Here is a 17,378-nt window from a genome sequence, read left to right on the forward strand (position 1 = left end):
TATGTGTGTAGAGATCTCTGGCCTCTTCTTAGATCATTGGTAAGTTTATTCTTCATACTATCTACTCAGGAATAGAATCTGATTCTATGTTCTTCCAACAGGACTTATGTAGGTTAGTAATTGGCAGGGATTTTTTTCATGTAATTTACTGTAGCACAGTGTTGTCATGTATCTGTACCCTACTGTAGTGAATATATAATCTTTCTTTGTCTCCTGATTAGTGTGATGATCCTATAGAAGAAACCCTAATCCAAAACAATATTAGTTGGGTGGAAAATGACTATAGAAGCTCTGAGAGCTCTGAGAGCACTGAGAGCTATAGGAGATATTGCCACTATACATAGGAACAAGAGATCCATAAGTTGCTAACATTGATATGGTAGCTCTCAATGCTCTCCAACAATATCTGTTCTATAGTATCCCTATGAGAAATTTCCTGGTTTGCTGATGACGTAGGAAGGACTGCGGACACGTTCTTAGGCTGATGTGGCGGACCTAGATGACGTGGCATTTCTCACGAACCTGTAGTAGTATAAAGATTGGACCCTTGTAGTCGAGATTCTCTAACCTGTTCACTTGTATCATACCTACAGTGTTTCAGTTGAATTCATCAGAATTCTCGATATTGTCTTATGCAACCTCAAGACAATACCCCTCGAATCTCAACTACAAAAGAGCTCTACCATTAAAACCTCAAATCCACATCAGCTCTAGCAGGACGCCTGCTTCAGAAGAGGACGCCTCATCTGAACGAACTCAATCCTAGACCGGACACCGCGTCTAGACAAACCGAGCCAGAACCCCGGATCTAGAACCTCCGAAGCCCCTCGCTGATCACCCAAGCCGACAGCACTGAACGACTCAATTGTTCCCCGCTTCACGAAACTGACGCCGCCCTTAAGCTTAGCTTAAGCCTGGTCGTAATATGGCCGGCTGCATAGCATAGAGGGCAACATGACCGCAGACCAGTACATGAAGATATTGCAAGAGTCCCTTCTCAGCACCATCCACGATCACTCCCTTTCCGTTTGCGACGTCATCTTCATGCACGACAACGATCCCAAACTCACCGCCAAGCTCACCTCCCGATGGCTTGCATCTCAAAAACTTTCCGTCATGCCGTGGCCAGCCAACAGTCCTGATATGAACCCTGCAGAGCATGTCTGGGATCGTATCAAGATGCGAGTTGGTGCTCTCCGCCTTCATCCACGGAATCTTGATGAGCTATGGGAAGCTGTACAGTGGGAGTGGGGTAAACTGGACCCGGAGTTCGTGGAATCCTTATACGAGAGTATGCCTCTTTGTGTCTGTACTCTAAGGGAGGCGAGAGGGTCTTACATGAGTCTGAATAAAGTTACTTTTCGGCTAACTTTTCCCCACCAAAAAAAGCAACAGTTCTTACTTCTACTTTTCCCACGCTTAGTGTAAGTGATATTTCTTACTTCTCGCTCGCGTTAGTCTGATTAACACAGTTAAGCTTGCTCAGCTTTACCACTTGTACAATTTACATACCATGTGGTTTTTATGCGCATTCGCCGCTGACTTCGGTCCACGCCATGCACTGGACTGGCCAATGCCTTCCGGCAACATCAATGTCTTGTCTGACGTGGTCCGTTAGACCTGTCAAGACCTACCAGTCGATAATGGAATATGTGCTTTGTGCTATATATCTCCTTATTGTGCGAGATTCAATTGAGATAAAACCAATTGCAGATGCATAAGCTAGAATGCCGAAGTACGTACATGATATATACATTTTAATGTCACACCTTAGATTCAGATGGTTCAGAAAAGGGTAGAAATAAGGTCATGATACGAATACTGTTCAATCTTACTTACAGTTTCAACAGGGCCTCTGTCCTTTTCACAAACCCATATCCATCATTCGTAAAGGACGTGTTGCCGTGAACATTGCAAAGTTGTTGTAAAGGGTCTTGATCTGCTGGGCCGCACACAGAAATACCAATAAAGTCATCTCAACAGCGATGATAACCGCTTGTATACAAACTATAAACACGGACAGCGTAGATGGGTGGTTCGGGCACTGTCAGAACCATGATGCGGTCAGATTAATGTCAGGTGAAAGGAAGAGAAATGTTGATAATATTGCAGCAGGAGTTTCCACGGCTCAATGTGACACTCGGATGCATCCAGTGTGACAAAAGCTTACAAATGAGACTAACAATGGGTCAAAGTTAGCCAGAAGTTAGAACGGTCACTTTGTGCACGTGACCATGACTTAGCGTCGCCACACGCACGAATGCCCTGAGTTAGTGCTCTCGTTGCACACTGAAATTGACAGAGTGTCTATAGAATCTTCTAAAGTATGTGTTCATGTCACAAACTAGTTTTATATACTCTTGTAGAAGGCAAAGTTCAAGGCATACCAAAGTCACTGCCAAGTGACCAACGTTACTTTGCATGCAAAGTTAACGTGGCAAGTTAACTTTTCAGCCAAAAGTACAAAAAAGTTACTTTTGGCTGAGAAAAGTTCGTACACAAAGTTACTTTGTTCATAACCGTCTTACACCAAGTATTGAGTAGTAATTTGACCATATCATTGTCAATCCATTTGTTTCCAGCTTGTTTTTTTGTGTGCCACACTTCATGCAGGGTGCCACAATTAGAAAGCTGTGAAGAAATCTTTTATTTTGACGAAATAGGTAAATGTAAATCACCAAAATTTATACATCACACTAGAGTACAGGCCCTACAGATTGTGTATATGTTATATTGGACAATGATTCACTGGTCAACTTGAAAGCTACGAGCAGCAGAAGGTCTCTGCCACCACATGGGCAATGCTTTTTTTGGCCACAGTACAGATACAAAAAGTGAATGTGAATGTCAAGGATATTGTCCAGGAGATGGAAACGCCAAATGATCCCATACAGTCATTCGACACTCCTCCGGTCAGCAACAGTCCTCCGGTCAGCCTCGAGTGATGTTCTGTCATTTATTCCTGTAATCCATGTAAATATTATCAGTGCTTTATCAACATGGAATCTATAGTATAAGAGACATGCAAATATTTCTGGCAGGGGATTAAGACTACACCAACAAAACAACCCTCGAAAGAGCCAGGAAGCAGGATTCTCAACTTTGCTACACATACTGACTAATACATAGAAGCTCAGAATCATACATTTGGATGCTGCACTTTTTCCTCGGCCACTGGTAGATCATGCGCAAAAGTTCTTGCTATACCTCCAAACATTTCTATGCAAGCGATGAAGTCGGAAAAAATCAACAGTGGGGACAGAGTGAAGCTGGGCCATAGTGTGACTCAGCGTGACAGCCAATGAATGGTTGCGGTGATCGACCCACATCATTCCTCAGGTCACCGCTGAAGCACCTAAGCTCGCGGTCAAGTTGACAGACGGTCAAGGCTTTTCGAAAATCTTGACCTCTCCCTCTTCCACCTCGACACTTTGCTAGTTTATCTTTCTGAAACTGCTTTTCTTGATATGGTTAAACATGCCCTTAACGAGCGCCTCAAAAAAGCCGCACGCTCCAAACAGAAGGCGGCGAGAATGCAAGCAGCTCTTGACTGCTTTGCACGAGAGCAAGAGAAGCCGGAGAACTTGAGAAAAAGTCTACGCAAGATCGCTGAAGACTACCATTTACCCTACGAGACCTTCTGAGGTGCAACAAAAACAGGAGCTCGGAGCATTCGAGAGTTCAATGCAAAGAAGCGGAAGCTAAGTTATGGCGAAGAGAGGGTGGTGGTGGACTGGGTATGTATCTCTGCAGACCGGGGATTCCCTCAGACATATGAGCAGGTATGTTTGTCAATTCTACTTAATTACATCAAGACTAGCATGCTATACTGACTCTACAAAGATTGAAGCCCTCGCGAATAGTATCATTGAAAGCCGAGAGGGAGAAGGCTACGAACCCGTGGGTAAAGCATGGGCGAGCCGTCTTGTCGAACGCTATAGTGAAGAGATAGCGACACACTGGAGCAGCCCGCTCTCAAGCGAGAGAGCTCAGTCTCTCAACCCCGCCAATGTCAAAGCTTGGTTTGAACTCGTCAAGGCCAAGTGTGTCGAGGAGGGAATTCCGCCGGAGTTGATTTACGGGATGGATGAGAGTGGATTTCCACTTGGGGATTTTGGTAAAAAGAAGGTGGTAGGGAGGCGAGGGGCTAAGAGGCAACATAAGCAGGGGAGTGGGGATAAGGAAAATGTGACGGTGTTGGTCACCATTTGTGCAGACGGTACCCACCTTCGGCCAACCATCATCTACAAAGGGAAGAACTTCATGCAGAAGTGGCAGGAAAATAATGTTTCTGGAGCTTCGTGAGTACTCAGTACAAATTCATTGGTTTGGAAGAAAGACACAAACTGAGTGATCATGTTCAGGATCTGTCATAGTGACAATGGATGGACAGATTCAGAACTTGGCCGCAGCTGGATCGAGAAAGACTTCGATGCTCTGACCAAGGAGAAAGCGGCAGGCCGCACTCGCGTCCTCATCATGGACGGTCACAGCTCACATTACACTCCCGAGCTACTTCGGTATGCAAAGGACAACAATATCATCATCCTTGGCTACCCTCCTCACTGCACTCATGCACTCCAAGGCCTCGATGTTGTATGCTTTGCATGCATGAAGAAGGCGTATCAGGAAGCAGTGTCCGACTTCGAGAAGCAGATGAAGCGGAAATTTAAGAAGGCGGACTTCACAGGAGTGTTTGGCAAAGCGTTCCTGGAAGCATTCACTCCGGAAACGATAAAGGCGGCCTTCGAGAAGACCGGAGTCTATCCGTTCAACCCGAATGCTATCTCGGCCAAGCAAATGCGACCAAGCGAAGCAACCTCTCTAACAAAAGCATACCCACTCCCCAACCCTAGCCCCGTTGCTGCAATCATGGAGGCTTTCCGTAGGAAGCCTCTCACCTCCTTCGACACATCACCGAGCACCCATCAAAATATAGAAGAAGCGCCACACACCTCTGAGGCCACACAATCTCAAAATCCCGTTTCCTGTATGCCTCGCCGAGAATCGAACCTAAACACGGGCCCTACTCTTCAGGCTACACCCTTCCGACCCTTCCGGCAGACCTCCATGTCTTCTGGGCCACCCGAAACACCAGCTCCCGCTTTTAACCCGTCACTCACACAACATCCGCACCCGGCTTCGTCATATTCACCAATCCCGCCACCATCGACTATCCAAACAGCAACACACAGCCCGTTCGTGTTTGAGATCGAAGAAGATTTGGGTGTGCTGTCAGAGCATGCTCAAGTTGTTAGTAAAATTCTCCTGGAGGAAATGACAGAGGAGAGAACACAACACGAGGCTAAAAGGCTCCCTACCTTGATGATCACCCCCGCTCCAACTTCTCAAAAGCGACCATGTTCATATACACCAGCCGATTCACCATTCAAGCGTGCTCGGATCGACATGACACCGAACAACTTACTTGGCCCACCCAATTCACCCATCTGCCACAGTCCATCGAACCGCAGGCGCCGGCGTCGAAAATATGCCGTTACGGACAACGCACACCACACAACTCCACCGATGAGCCCCGGTAGAAGATTGATGATGGACAGCCACACTAACACCATAGTCACACCCTATCGTACCACCCATCACTCGTCAAGGAAACGCACATACGAAAACGCTTGGGATCACGTTGACGAAGAGACTCCCTGTAAGCGCCGCCACACTGTCAGCTTTCGAGATCCCCATACATCCCCATATCCTCAAGCACAGCCAGAAGCGAACTCACCATCTGTCAACTCGTTACCGCACATACCAGTCACCTACGCTGGCCACCACACAGGACGGCCCATCACGTCCTCGGCTGCTGACTCTCCCGACAAACCATCTACTCGCATTCGACTTGCCACAACAGGCCTCGCAAAAACCGCCGCTAGCTTCCTACTCTCAAAAACACGTATGAGATCATCAGATCGGATTCCTCGGCCTATGATAGAGCACGTACCATCCGACCTTCAAACCCCAGACTGGAATCTTCTCAAACTCCCAAACCTCGCACTATTGCCACGAAATCAGTTAATTTCCTTGGTTGAAAAGCTGGCTGGAAGTCTTACCCTCGCCAAACAACACATTGACACACATCAAACTCTCCTTGAGAAGGCCCACGCTCAACTTGTCCTTCAAGACCTTCAGGGAGACAAGCTTCATGAGGCATTGTACGCTAAGGAGCAGGAGAAAACAAAAGGAACCGAGAATCAGCGTGTGGATGGAGCTGGAGGAAGGCATCTTACCGATGATCAGTTTATCAAGTCCCTAGAGAAGCAGGCAGAAACCCGAGCTCAAGAGAAGGTAGCGAAAGAGGGAAGGAAGGTGGCAAAGGTAGCAAAAAAGCGAGAGAAGGAAGCATTGGAGGTAGAGTGGAAAGTTATCTTGGGTGTACATGAGGCTGCGGTAAAGCAGTGGGAAGCAGTGTGCGCAGACTTGCAGCTGAAGAAGGTGAAGAAGGCAGCTTGGCCTGCAAAGCCAAAGCGTCCATTGAAGCCAAAGCCTGTGAAGGAAGCAACTGCCGGGGTTGCTGGCGAGGCTGAAGGGTTAGAAGAAATAAATATTGACAATGTAGGTAGCTCAGACAGTGATTTGGATGATGAGGAATGAGATGGCAGTCGTCGAGCTCGGCATCGATGCATGTGCGATGAACGTTGAACATCGGGAGGAGGGTGAGCGTGGCAGTCGTTTGCGTGGAGGTGGTCACCTGGTCACGCTAAATGACGTGCTGTCACTGGGCTGTCACTGCCGGTCACACTGACCGAAGGAGTGAAAACACGCACATTTTGCTCTTCTTCGTGCACTTTTTCTCTCGTCACGAATACTACTTTTTAGCTCAAAGTTCTTTACTATTATATCAAATAGAGTACATGTACGATGCATAGGTAAATTTTTTATAATATTTGCATATACTCGACAAGCACAATGCTCTGACCATGATCCTCTGACCGGAGGAGTGTCGAATGACTGTATTGTAAAGTAAACAAAATATTCTATCAGTCCCAAATGAGGGGGATAGTACCTCCTCAATGGTAAAATGAAATGTACCAAGAAAAACCACAATGTTGATATTTAAGAATGTGAGCAAGGGGAATGAGTGTTCTGTGGCCCGTAACACAGGGAAGCAGAGCTTGGGTCATCAATCTGACTGACAGACTTGCCTGATAAGCTGTGGTGCTACCATTAATTGTTCCTGTACACCCAAAACTCCATTAGAAGGCCGATGTCGCGACCACTGTCAGACTCCTAGGCTTGCATTACCTAGATGGGTGGATAAGGCAAAACGTAAAACCCTAGACACTGAGTAATATTAGTTCGGACGACGAAGGTGGTATCCAAAGGATCATTCTGATATCTAGAGCACAGCTTAAGTGTGATTAAGAGATCAATAACTGAAAGTCTAGTCTTCACTCGAGTTTGGCAGGGTGAGCCGAACATTGGAGAGAGCCAAGAGAACAAGTATATTCTGAAGAGCCTCGTGGGCATGGAGATAAACTGAGTGATGTAGTAGAAGTGTCGTTGGCATCCATACCAATATAAGGTGAAAGGAAGGTGAGGGTACCAGAAGTATATGTGTTTGACAGGGGATGGGACACGTAAGCACAAGAGAAAGTAATCAGTAAGTAAGAAAGAGAGATATGTCAGTGCAGGGTCAGAATGATAAGTAATAGTACAGAGACAGGTCCGAGAATAGGAGAGTGAGGGGCATGAGGTGTACGCATATGCATATGTAAATAGACCGGGTTTCCGTAGGCAGTGCATCAAAGGAAAGGGGAAAGGAGAGTGAATCGGGTCACGAGTGGAAAAGGGAAGGAAGATAAAGAAATAAGGAAAAATCAAAGTAGGCAATGTTGGGACAGTCACGATAGCCATAGTGAGAGGAGATTGGTGATGGAAGCGAAATGGAGAGAGAGACTAAGCTGTCTAGGTCCTAGAAGGTGAAATAGGTAAAACAAGATCATAACAAACTCAATTATTGCTGGACCATCATAGAAACCTCTGTCTGATATTCTGAAGCCACAGACATCAAAAGATTAAATCAAGGGAAACAAGTAAGAAACCAAGAGGAATTATTGAATTGAGCAAGGAGAAAGACATTCCAAGATCACTCAGCTAATCTGTTCTTAGTAACTGATGGCTTGGCTAACTTGATCATACTCCGCCCAGTCTTTGTTGAACATTCTTTGTAGGTGCGGAGCTTGTCCACGTATTGAATTGTCTTGATGTTGTGCTAGATGGTGAGGTTGAAAATGTCTAGAATCCTCTAGATCAGAGCAGACAACAGTTCTAGCAGAAAAGGAATGAGAAATGAATAGATTTGAAGCATAAACAAATGTGGTGTCCAACACTGTTTTTGGACAGTGACTGTACAGATCATGAATATACACAGGGTCGGTACTCTAAGTCTCTACCACTCTCCTATGTAAGTGTATACGAGTAGCCTCATGTACACCTTTATATTGATCTCCCAGTTGGCACATTCTACTGCGGTGCGAGCCTCCAGGTCCATGGTATGACACTGACAAGGGCAGATTGTTGGTGGATAGTAGTGGCCCACATATGAAGAGGAAGGCTATCGGGCATGTTTAGCTGAGTGAAAGAGGGGAAAAGTGATCACTGATTAAACAGGAACAATCAGAATGTGAATAGTTGAAAGAAACAGGGAAAAGGGTGATGATTACATTGCTCCTCCCTAGTTTAGTTAGAAATATGGTTGTGAGAAACTTATTTTGTATGGTGGTCTTAAATCTGAAACCACTTCTAGGCAAGGTCTTGAAATGAATAAATAGAGTACGTCATGTCATATGGATCATAGAGCCCATGTGTATTAACATGGGTCTAAGCATTACACAACCATGAAGAGTATCTTGAATGGGTCAGCAGATGATGACATATATGACCTTAGAGTAATACAAAAATCTTGAGTAAATAAATAAAATTAAACATTAAAATAATAATAAAAACCAGGCATCGTGCCTGCCATGCTAGGTATAGCAATGGCCTCTCCCCCCAAGTGAGAAACTTATTTTGTATGGTGGTCTTAAATCTGAAACCACTTCTAGGCAAGGTCTTGAAATGAATAAATAGAGTACGTCATGTCATATGGGTTATAGAGCCCATGTGTATTAACATGGGTCTGAGCATTACACAACCATGAAGAGTATCTTGAATGGGTCAGCAGATGATGACATATATGACCTTAGAATAATACAAAAATCTTGAGTAAATAAATAAAATTAAACATTAAAATAATGATAAAAACCAGGCATCGTGCCTGCCATGCTAGGTATAGCAATGGCCTCTCCCCCCAAGTGCAGAAACTGCTCCTTCCCCTTGGAAAGAGTACAGTATATGTGAGGCACAGATAACTGAGCACTCAAAGAAACCACTGTGAGAAGTGTCACTGTAAATGATATTGTCCTCACAAACTCATAGAAAAAAGAAAGAGACAACATTTATAGGAAGACTCACCTGTAAGAAGTGTCGTTGTCAATGATAAAGATGCTTTCCACATGTTAAAAAAATGCGCTCTGGCGCTTACCGGTCTAATTCTACAGTTGGAAAAGTAACTGCCTAAATGGGACGCAGAGCAACAGATCCCGAGGCACGGAATGCGGAGTTCTGCAGACTGCTTCAAGGTGAATAACTATGAGTCATAACTCCGCAGTAAGCGGTCCTATAAGTGCCGGAAAAATTGCAAAAATATCAGAACAATTCCCTCTGTCTCGTCATAATACTCTGGACACTCCCTCCTGCAGAATGGAAGGAGATGCTCGCGATTGCTGACCCCAAATACCGTCCAGCGACGCGTAGCGAGCTTGAAGATTCTCAGATCCTGAACGTAGCCCAGTGGGTCCGGAATACACAGCTCAAGGACCTCAGGACCGAGTACAATATCACACACTCTTTTGATGGGTCGACCTCTAACGCGCATGAAGCTCGGTGGACCATCCATGCTTCTACAGGGAACGGCAAGGTGGTACTGGTGAGAACGAAGGAGGCGACCGCAGAGAAACATGATGCGAAATTCATGGTTGCCCTTATCTCGGAGGTGCGTTCTGATCCTTGACTACTCGCTTTGGATGATAATACTCACACCAATACCACATCTACTAGGTTGCAGAGGATATTGGCACCACTAGGATAGGTTGTATCCTCTCCAATGGGGCTACCGCTTGTGTCCTTGCTCGTAAGATGTCTGTTGCGCAGTTTTTAAAGGTCGCTATCGCACTGCCCAATGTCTGCCACCTCCTCAATCTTCTGATCAAGGATATTGTACGGATTTCATGCTTCAAGCCGGTATGTCCTTCTTCAACTTCCTCACATTCATTATACTGATTGTTGTGGCAAAGATCATGACAGTAATTTGTTCGACCATCACCGTCTTCCATTCCTCACACGGTTGCTTCGCCGACCTGAAGATTTCTCGTGAACATCATCGGATTGGGCGAGGTCTTGAAGTGATAGGAAAGACTAGGTTTGCCACCTCGGTTCGCTCTGCGAGATCTGTCCAGAACAATACACCTGCCATCAAGGATGTTGTTCAGACACGCAAAAAGTACACGCTCAAGGTATGCTTCTGTGCTACCACAAACACTGTGTCCCTCCACATATTTACTCACACCTCTGTGTGCATTACCCAAGGACATCACACAGTAGTATCAATCATCAATGGCACGTCCCTCGCAGGTAACATTCATGTATGAGTGCAGTTTAGACCAGCTCATCAAGGCCGGGCTTCCGACTACGAAGGTGTTGGCATGGTTAGAGGCTGTTGATTCGACAGCCGTGGACATTTACGTCCTGTGACACGTAATGGTTCGAGCTGTGGCAAATGTACTGGAGGATGTGGAGAACAGGTTCACCGATGAGTCCAAAGAGGCAGTGATTGCCATACTAAACTCTCGTTCGGATCAGTTATTTGGAGATGGTCGGGTTTCCAGCAAGGTCTATCGTGCAGCGGCTTACCTCAACCCCAGTGCGTACCACTATCATCTATCTAGACTTGCAACCACACAGAATCTCATCCACCCGAGCAGACTACCTTCGTTCGGACCTCTCCCTTGCGGAGGAGCCCATAGACACGCTCCCAGGACTTCGCTATCCCCTCCTTCTCCACTCCGTTGGTGAGTATCTCAACGAGCTTGCGACAAGGAGGCTTTCACATACTGGTGAGGGCATGGTATGGTATTTGGGCACCAGTACAAGGCAGGGATTATGGCATACACCTCTCACCAGCCACCGTTCCACCTTCCTCTTGACGAGACCAAGCTCTATGGTCTTCGGAAATGGTGGGAAGGTTTAATTGGACATGCAGATGGCCAAATACTCCCGGTGAGATGGCTGTTTACACAACACTTGTTCTTTCTCACTCCCAAATGACTTCAAACTGACAATTCACTCCAATACATGTAGCATCTAGCCATCAAGATCCTGTCAATCCACATCAATTCTATGCCGGAGGAGCACACTGTCTCCAACATGAACAATACCCAGCCGAAAAACCGCAACCGAATGTTCACGGACATGAATGGTGATCGTGTTCAAATCCGTCAATACTATAAGGCTACTAGAAAGGTGCACTATCTTTTGTACTAGTACAATATCCAAGTAGTATGCTAATGAGATTGTGATTGCAAACAGGCCCGTACCAAGCCAATCGTTCATCCAACAACCTTCCACTGTTATGGACTATCTTTTTGTCTTCTTTTCTTCTCGACATGTCTGATACCGCAGGAGACGCGGATGTGCAGTCTCGGTTTCCTTTTTATTTAATTACATACACATCATCCACTCATATGGCCGGTTGATGAACATTCCATGGACCTGTAGCCGTGTCTCGACTCCTCTCGTATTCTCGACTACGGACTACCTCGTTTCTCATAGCCTCGGACTGTGCTTCATAGCCTTGCATAGGCTTTGTACTATATTTATTGGGTACAGGTTTCCGCATCGACTACGGACTGGGGCACAGTACTAGCACGACTCGGTCTGACTTACTTATTAGCTTCATAGCCTCCTGCGGCTGCGTATGTATGTACTATATAAGGACGACCCTAGTAGAGGGGAGTTCTTTAACCTATTCATCTCTGATTTACCTCGTCTATCTACTCGTGCTTGAACTAGTCCTTTCAGCAGGACTAGCTTCCCTCATCGATACCTAGAACCTTTGACTGTGTAGAATCGCCACTACACCAGACCTTTGACCTAGAAGCAAGGCTTCTTAGAACACGGCCGATCGCACCTGTGATAGCTATCACACCTGCACCAGAACGCGCGTCCACTCTTGAATCTCTATTCAAGCCTGGACATTACATCCGCGATATCAAAAGCAAGGTTTTCCCTTCTTCCGACAACATCGAAGACCCCATCTCGGATGAAGAAGGAGACAACTGGCTCGATGACCCATTGGCGATCCCCGGTGATGTCTCCAAGATCAGGCCTATAGCCGACACTTTCATCAATCTACGCTCTGAGATCCTCAAGGATCTACTGGCAGATTCAGAGACTGATTTGGAGAACACAGAGGCGCTGAACACTGAGGGGGTCAAAGAGCGCTCAGGGGGTTTGAAGGGAGATGGCAATGACGAGAACTACAGTGTTCTCTTTTGATCATGGACTGTATCTATGCGGTTATCTCTGTGTACTTACAGAATTTGAGACGAGTGGCTAAGTGCCACTGTGGCCCGTTAGTCCACTGGTGGGCTAACTTGGAAGTGGTATCAGTGTGTTCGTCGACACTCTTACAGCTTATCTGTACATGTGCACATTGATATGTATTTTAGAATGTTTATATATGTACTCCAAGTCCCCCACCAACTCCCTGCCGACCGCAATAGCAGCTTGGGTACCCAGAAATGCAAAAAAGAGAGCAAAAATACATAATATATTCAAGCACGTGCAATTTTTTGCAGCTGTGACAGGGCATGCCACGAGTACCAGGACCCGTGAGTACCTGCAATGGATACTCGTAAGGCACACCATCGGGTACCTGTATCCGTGGATACAGATACTTGTTCCTATGGGTATGCGCACGGATACAGGTCTGATGCCGGGGCTCACAGGTACTCGTGGGAGAGTATCTGCCATATTCGTTATTTCCAGGCCGGAGCTGGCCAGAGGCCAGATGTTTGTCCAGCGACTCTGTCTCCTCGCTCTCCTCCTCACTCTCTCCCACTTCCCCGAGCGTACACCACTGTGTGATGGAATTGATACATGGTGTCACCATCAATGGTGGTGGTGCCTCTCATCCTGTGTACTTGTTTCTATAAAGATCTCGTGGGTCTTTGAGTGAATGAGTTTGGAGTCCCATCCCTTGCCATCGTAAAATCACTCGTTCTCGCTCAATACCGCGTACATTTCTGATGTAGTACCATCAATCGACGCGTCTTGATCCCCTGCATTGGGCCCTGCATTTAGTTTGACGAGAAACGACCTGCTCGTCGTTGAGAACGGCGGTGTTGACCCCGGTGAGTGCCCATTACCCCTCCAACCGTAAAAATGCTCGTTCTCGCTCAAATGGGCGCGTATTTTCGATGCAGTTGGATTGATCTACGTGTCCTGATCCCCTGCATCAGGCCCTGCATTTATTTTGACGAGAAACGGCCCGCTTGTCGTTGAGAACGGCGGTGTTGACCCTGGTGAGTCCCCATTACCCCTCTAACCGTAGAATTGCTCGTTCTCACTCAGTTTGGCGCGCGATTCCAACGTTGCATGGTCAATCGACGCGTTTGGATGTTTCTCATCGCCTCCTGTCCTTGGTTTGATGTGATTCGGCCCTCCTGTCGTTGAGAATGACGGTATTGACCTGGTGAGCATCCCCTGCTTCCCTCTACAGTAAATTTCCTCGTTCTCACTTAATTCCGCGTACATTTACAACATTGTGGGGTCAATTGACGTGTTTAAATCTCCCGCATCGCTTCCTGTCCTTGGTTCGATGGGATTCGGCCCACCCGTTGTCGAGAATGACAGTATTGACCTGGTCAGTACCCTCTACTTCCCTCTACCATCAATTTGTTCGTTCTCACTCAATTCCGCGTCAATTTCCAACTAATGTCCTTCATCACCTCCCATACTTCGTTTGACACGATTTGGCCCGTCCATCGTCGAGAACGACGGTATTTACCTGGTGAGTACCCTTATACCCCCTTCCCCAGCTCATATTTACCACAGTACCCACGGGTACCCCTCAGGTACCTTCAAAACACCCGTAGATTATCTATATCCATGAGTACCCGCCCATTGGCAAGTACCTGTATCCGTGGATATGAATACCCGTTCCCACGGATGCCACTCCGGATACAGGTACTCGCATGGATATAATCGTGGCATGCCCTGAGCCGTGACAAGTTGCGTACCGAGTGACTAACAAGTTCTGAACCTCCCTTACTTGGAACCCCTTGTAAGGTAGCTAGTACTTAACCAGTCACATTTTGTACCTTGAATTAACCTTCCTTCCTTCCTTCCTTCCATGCACTTTGAATGTTGGTGCAGCGACAAGGGGTTCACGGCGAGCATGCCAAAATGTGCTGTGATGTGCTTTGAGGCCACACCTAGGGGCAAGCAGCTCGCAGATCACCTGATTCTGCTGTATGGCGACCCGATCCGGTGGGTTGAAGAATACAAGTACGTCAGGACTATCTTCTACAGTACCGATGCAGACATCTTCTCCCACCACTTTGACTATAAGGCCCGATGGGTCATATGGGTGGCAAATGTTACGCTTCCTTCGGAGTCGATGATGGGAACACTGCCACCTAGGGAGGGCAGGATTATTTATCTTACACGCATTGATACAGCGATGATATTTGGTTATAAGGTTGCAAGCACCATAACCGAAGCCAATATCGCGAAGTTGGAGAAGATCCTGAAACGGTACATTCACTGTCTTCTGCGTATTCAGAAGAGATCCAAGCACCACATTCTATATTCCAAGACTAAAATCATGCCCATACGCTACTGCCTGCTCATCCTCGCCTGTGCTTCCTCTGTTATCTCGTTGTCATTCCTCTGGAGTGTCTCGTCAAATATGCATATCACGACGCACTGGACCTTGTGTGCTCAGGGAAAAGCGATTGGATCGGAGACCTTGTGATCATCCTCCAGCATCTGCACATCCCAGTCATCTTCAATTGCCAGACGATATCACCTGACGAGTGGATCAGATTGTCTACCAATGCCTCTTCCAAGAGCTGCTGCACAACTGAATAAAGATCAAGTGAAACAATCAGCAGGACCCGCACCTATGATCTGCCCAATTATGCTAACATGAAGTAGACTGATTTTGAAGGTTCTGACTATCTGATAAACATTGAGAAATGTATAAGATGGTGCAAATCATTTTTGGAAGGAACCAGTTTATTTATTCCGAATTTATAGCTTCAAGCTTGATCCAGTCGTAGTTTTGGACAGATCTCCGCCGGTCTAATCAAAAAAAGCAGGCCAGGTTTCATTTCTCAGTTAATGTAAACAAAATGAATACTAAGATAGACATTGTACCTTGGCCTTTTTTGTTTTCGGCAGAAATACCTGGCCAAATACGTTGTTGAATGCACCATCAAGCGCTGTACCTGCAACCTTCCCGCCAATCTTCCCAACACCCATCCCACCACTCGAACTAGTCCCCCTTCGAAACAGTCCACCTTTCCCTTTCTCATTCAAAGCCGAACCTACATCGAGGGTCAGCTGGGACGCGCTTGGAGCATCGGACGGCTTTGGGCACTTGGCTTCGTTCAGAGTTTCCGACATCGAAAGCTTTCGTTTGGTGACCACCGGAGGTATCGGGGCGGATGGAAATGTGGTTGATTTTGGAAGTGTCGGGGTGAAAACAGTGGATCCTGGGCACGTCAACGACTTTGGAATATCAGGTGCGTTAGCAATAAATTTAGTGTCATGAAATATCAGAGTATGTCAATAAGAATCCTTGTTGATCGGTAGAACGGCAGACATACCCTCTCCTGAATGAGCCTCACGACACTAATAAAGGCATCAACACGAGCTTTGTTAGGTTTCTTCAGATCCATGAGCTGCGTGTCTGGGTAGCAGAAGTGGCGAAGTGTATTTGCGCTAAGGAGACCGCACGAATCGCCGTCACCTGGTGCTTGAGAGGAACATGGCAGTGAGTGCACGGTGAAGGTGCCACTGTGATAGTGGCCCAGCCACCAGATAAAAACATCAATGAGTTCTTGAGGTGCTGCATGGCCCATAGGATCGGCGAAGTAGAGTGACAGTGGTTCTGTCTGGATGACCAGGAAGACCCAGTTGGCCTGGCAATCGGCGCTCGGGAGCGTGAGCTGTCCACCTAGACAGACGGCAACACTGATGCAAAGTGCCCACCAGAACGTGCAGGGGCATTACAATGTGAAGCCAGAAGTCCCGTCCATCACATTGTAATTCCAGCGGAGTCCCTCCGTTGTTACCTGGCAGTACTTCCTTGCTTCTTCTGCTTACTCAGCCAGGGAAGCTGTCGGACCTGTCTAATGATCTCGGCTTCTCCTAATCTGGATGCTTGCCCATCATTTATTATTAATGGGCTTGCCTTTTCGGCTTTTCTTGCCCTAGACTTGGGTTTCCTGTTCGGCCTTGGCCTATGGCACTAGCCCTTGTAGCTCAGCCCTACCCTCCCTCCTTCCTCAGCATATTATCAGTTCTGACCTGACTATGTATATAAGTAGTAGATGTACCTACAGTATAAATCTACTAAATAGAATTTTATTAGACCCTAATCTATAGCCTGTACTAATTTATCTCGATTTTCTCGTATTTTGTAGCCCTGGTGTGGCCCTACTTTCCCCCAGGTCCTGCACTTGTTTTTGCAGCTGGACCATCTCAAATATGAGCTGTTGAGCTTCATATACATATACCTTACTCATACAACCTCTGACCACACCAGGAAAACTACAGGAAAGGGTAGAACTCGAATATATTTCGCATTTTTACTCTAATTATAAAATACAGGCTCTATAAAACTCTACAGTACAGGAATAGGGACAGGGAGGGATATTTCATGTAGATAGATAGGCTAGGGAAGTATACAGATAGAAAAGAGAGCAGGATCAAAGGTTCCTGCTACTTTAGAGGGGCAGGAGGAGGTGGAAAGGGATAGGAGGAGAAGGTGGCCATAGGAAAGGAATGAATGGATAAATAAGCGAAATCTCACCATGGCCAAACTCATATAGGTCCATAGATACTTTCCAAACACAAAAAACCCGAGCCAGAGGGCTAGGAAGAGCTGGGCTGAGTGTTGGGCTTGGGAGGCTGGCAGGGCAGTAGGCTATTGTGAGTGAACCAGTGGAGGGAGAGGGATGGGGACAGCTGGATAGTATAGAGGGAGTCCGGGAATGATGGCACAAAAGTTGGTTGGGTTAGTGGAAGGGCTGGAT

At 46.6% G+C, this 17,378-nt stretch overlaps 4 protein-coding genes across 4 annotated transcripts; all 4 read left to right on the plus strand.

Annotated features, from left to right (window-relative positions):
* Positions 1 to 1,044: 1,044 nt before the first annotated feature.
* Positions 1,045 to 1,908, plus strand: STEHIDRAFT_111350 (uncharacterized protein; the record flags this gene model as incomplete). The annotated part of the gene is made up of 3 exons (XM_007304487.1): positions 1,045 to 1,305; positions 1,714 to 1,735; positions 1,775 to 1,908. The coding sequence occupies 3 exons, from the start codon at positions 1,045 to 1,047 to the stop codon at positions 1,906 to 1,908; spliced, it is 417 nt and encodes a 138-aa protein (XP_007304549.1).
* A 2,160-nt stretch (positions 1,909 to 4,068) lies between these two features.
* Positions 4,069 to 4,869, plus strand: STEHIDRAFT_42258 (CENP-B protein; the record flags this gene model as incomplete). The annotated part of the gene is made up of 2 exons (XM_007303867.1): positions 4,069 to 4,271; positions 4,365 to 4,869. Coding segments are annotated over 2 exons (708 nt in total), but the record flags the coding sequence as incomplete, so codon positions are not given.
* A 4,897-nt stretch (positions 4,870 to 9,766) lies between these two features.
* On the plus strand, positions 9,767 to 12,609 carry STEHIDRAFT_157253 (uncharacterized protein; the record flags this gene model as incomplete). The annotated part of the gene is made up of 9 exons (XM_007304488.1): positions 9,767 to 10,048; positions 10,114 to 10,296; positions 10,350 to 10,568; positions 10,915 to 10,975; positions 11,037 to 11,179; positions 11,236 to 11,331; positions 11,413 to 11,574; positions 12,013 to 12,026; positions 12,162 to 12,609. 9 exons carry the CDS (start codon positions 9,767 to 9,769, stop codon positions 12,607 to 12,609), a joined length of 1,608 nt encoding a protein of 535 aa, XP_007304550.1.
* Positions 12,610 to 14,467: 1,858 nt separating this feature from the next.
* Positions 14,468 to 16,118, plus strand: STEHIDRAFT_111353 (uncharacterized protein; the record flags this gene model as incomplete). Its single annotated transcript, XM_007304489.1, has 3 exons — positions 14,468 to 14,871; positions 15,520 to 15,863; positions 15,934 to 16,118. 3 exons carry the CDS (start codon positions 14,468 to 14,470, stop codon positions 16,116 to 16,118), a joined length of 933 nt encoding a protein of 310 aa, XP_007304551.1.
* Between the last annotated feature and the right edge of the window lie 1,260 nt (positions 16,119 to 17,378).

Source organism: Stereum hirsutum (assembly GCF_000264905.1).
Source record: "Stereum hirsutum FP-91666 SS1 unplaced genomic scaffold STEHIscaffold_7, whole genome shotgun sequence".
Taxonomy (NCBI): Eukaryota; Fungi; Basidiomycota; class Agaricomycetes; order Russulales; family Stereaceae; genus Stereum; species Stereum hirsutum.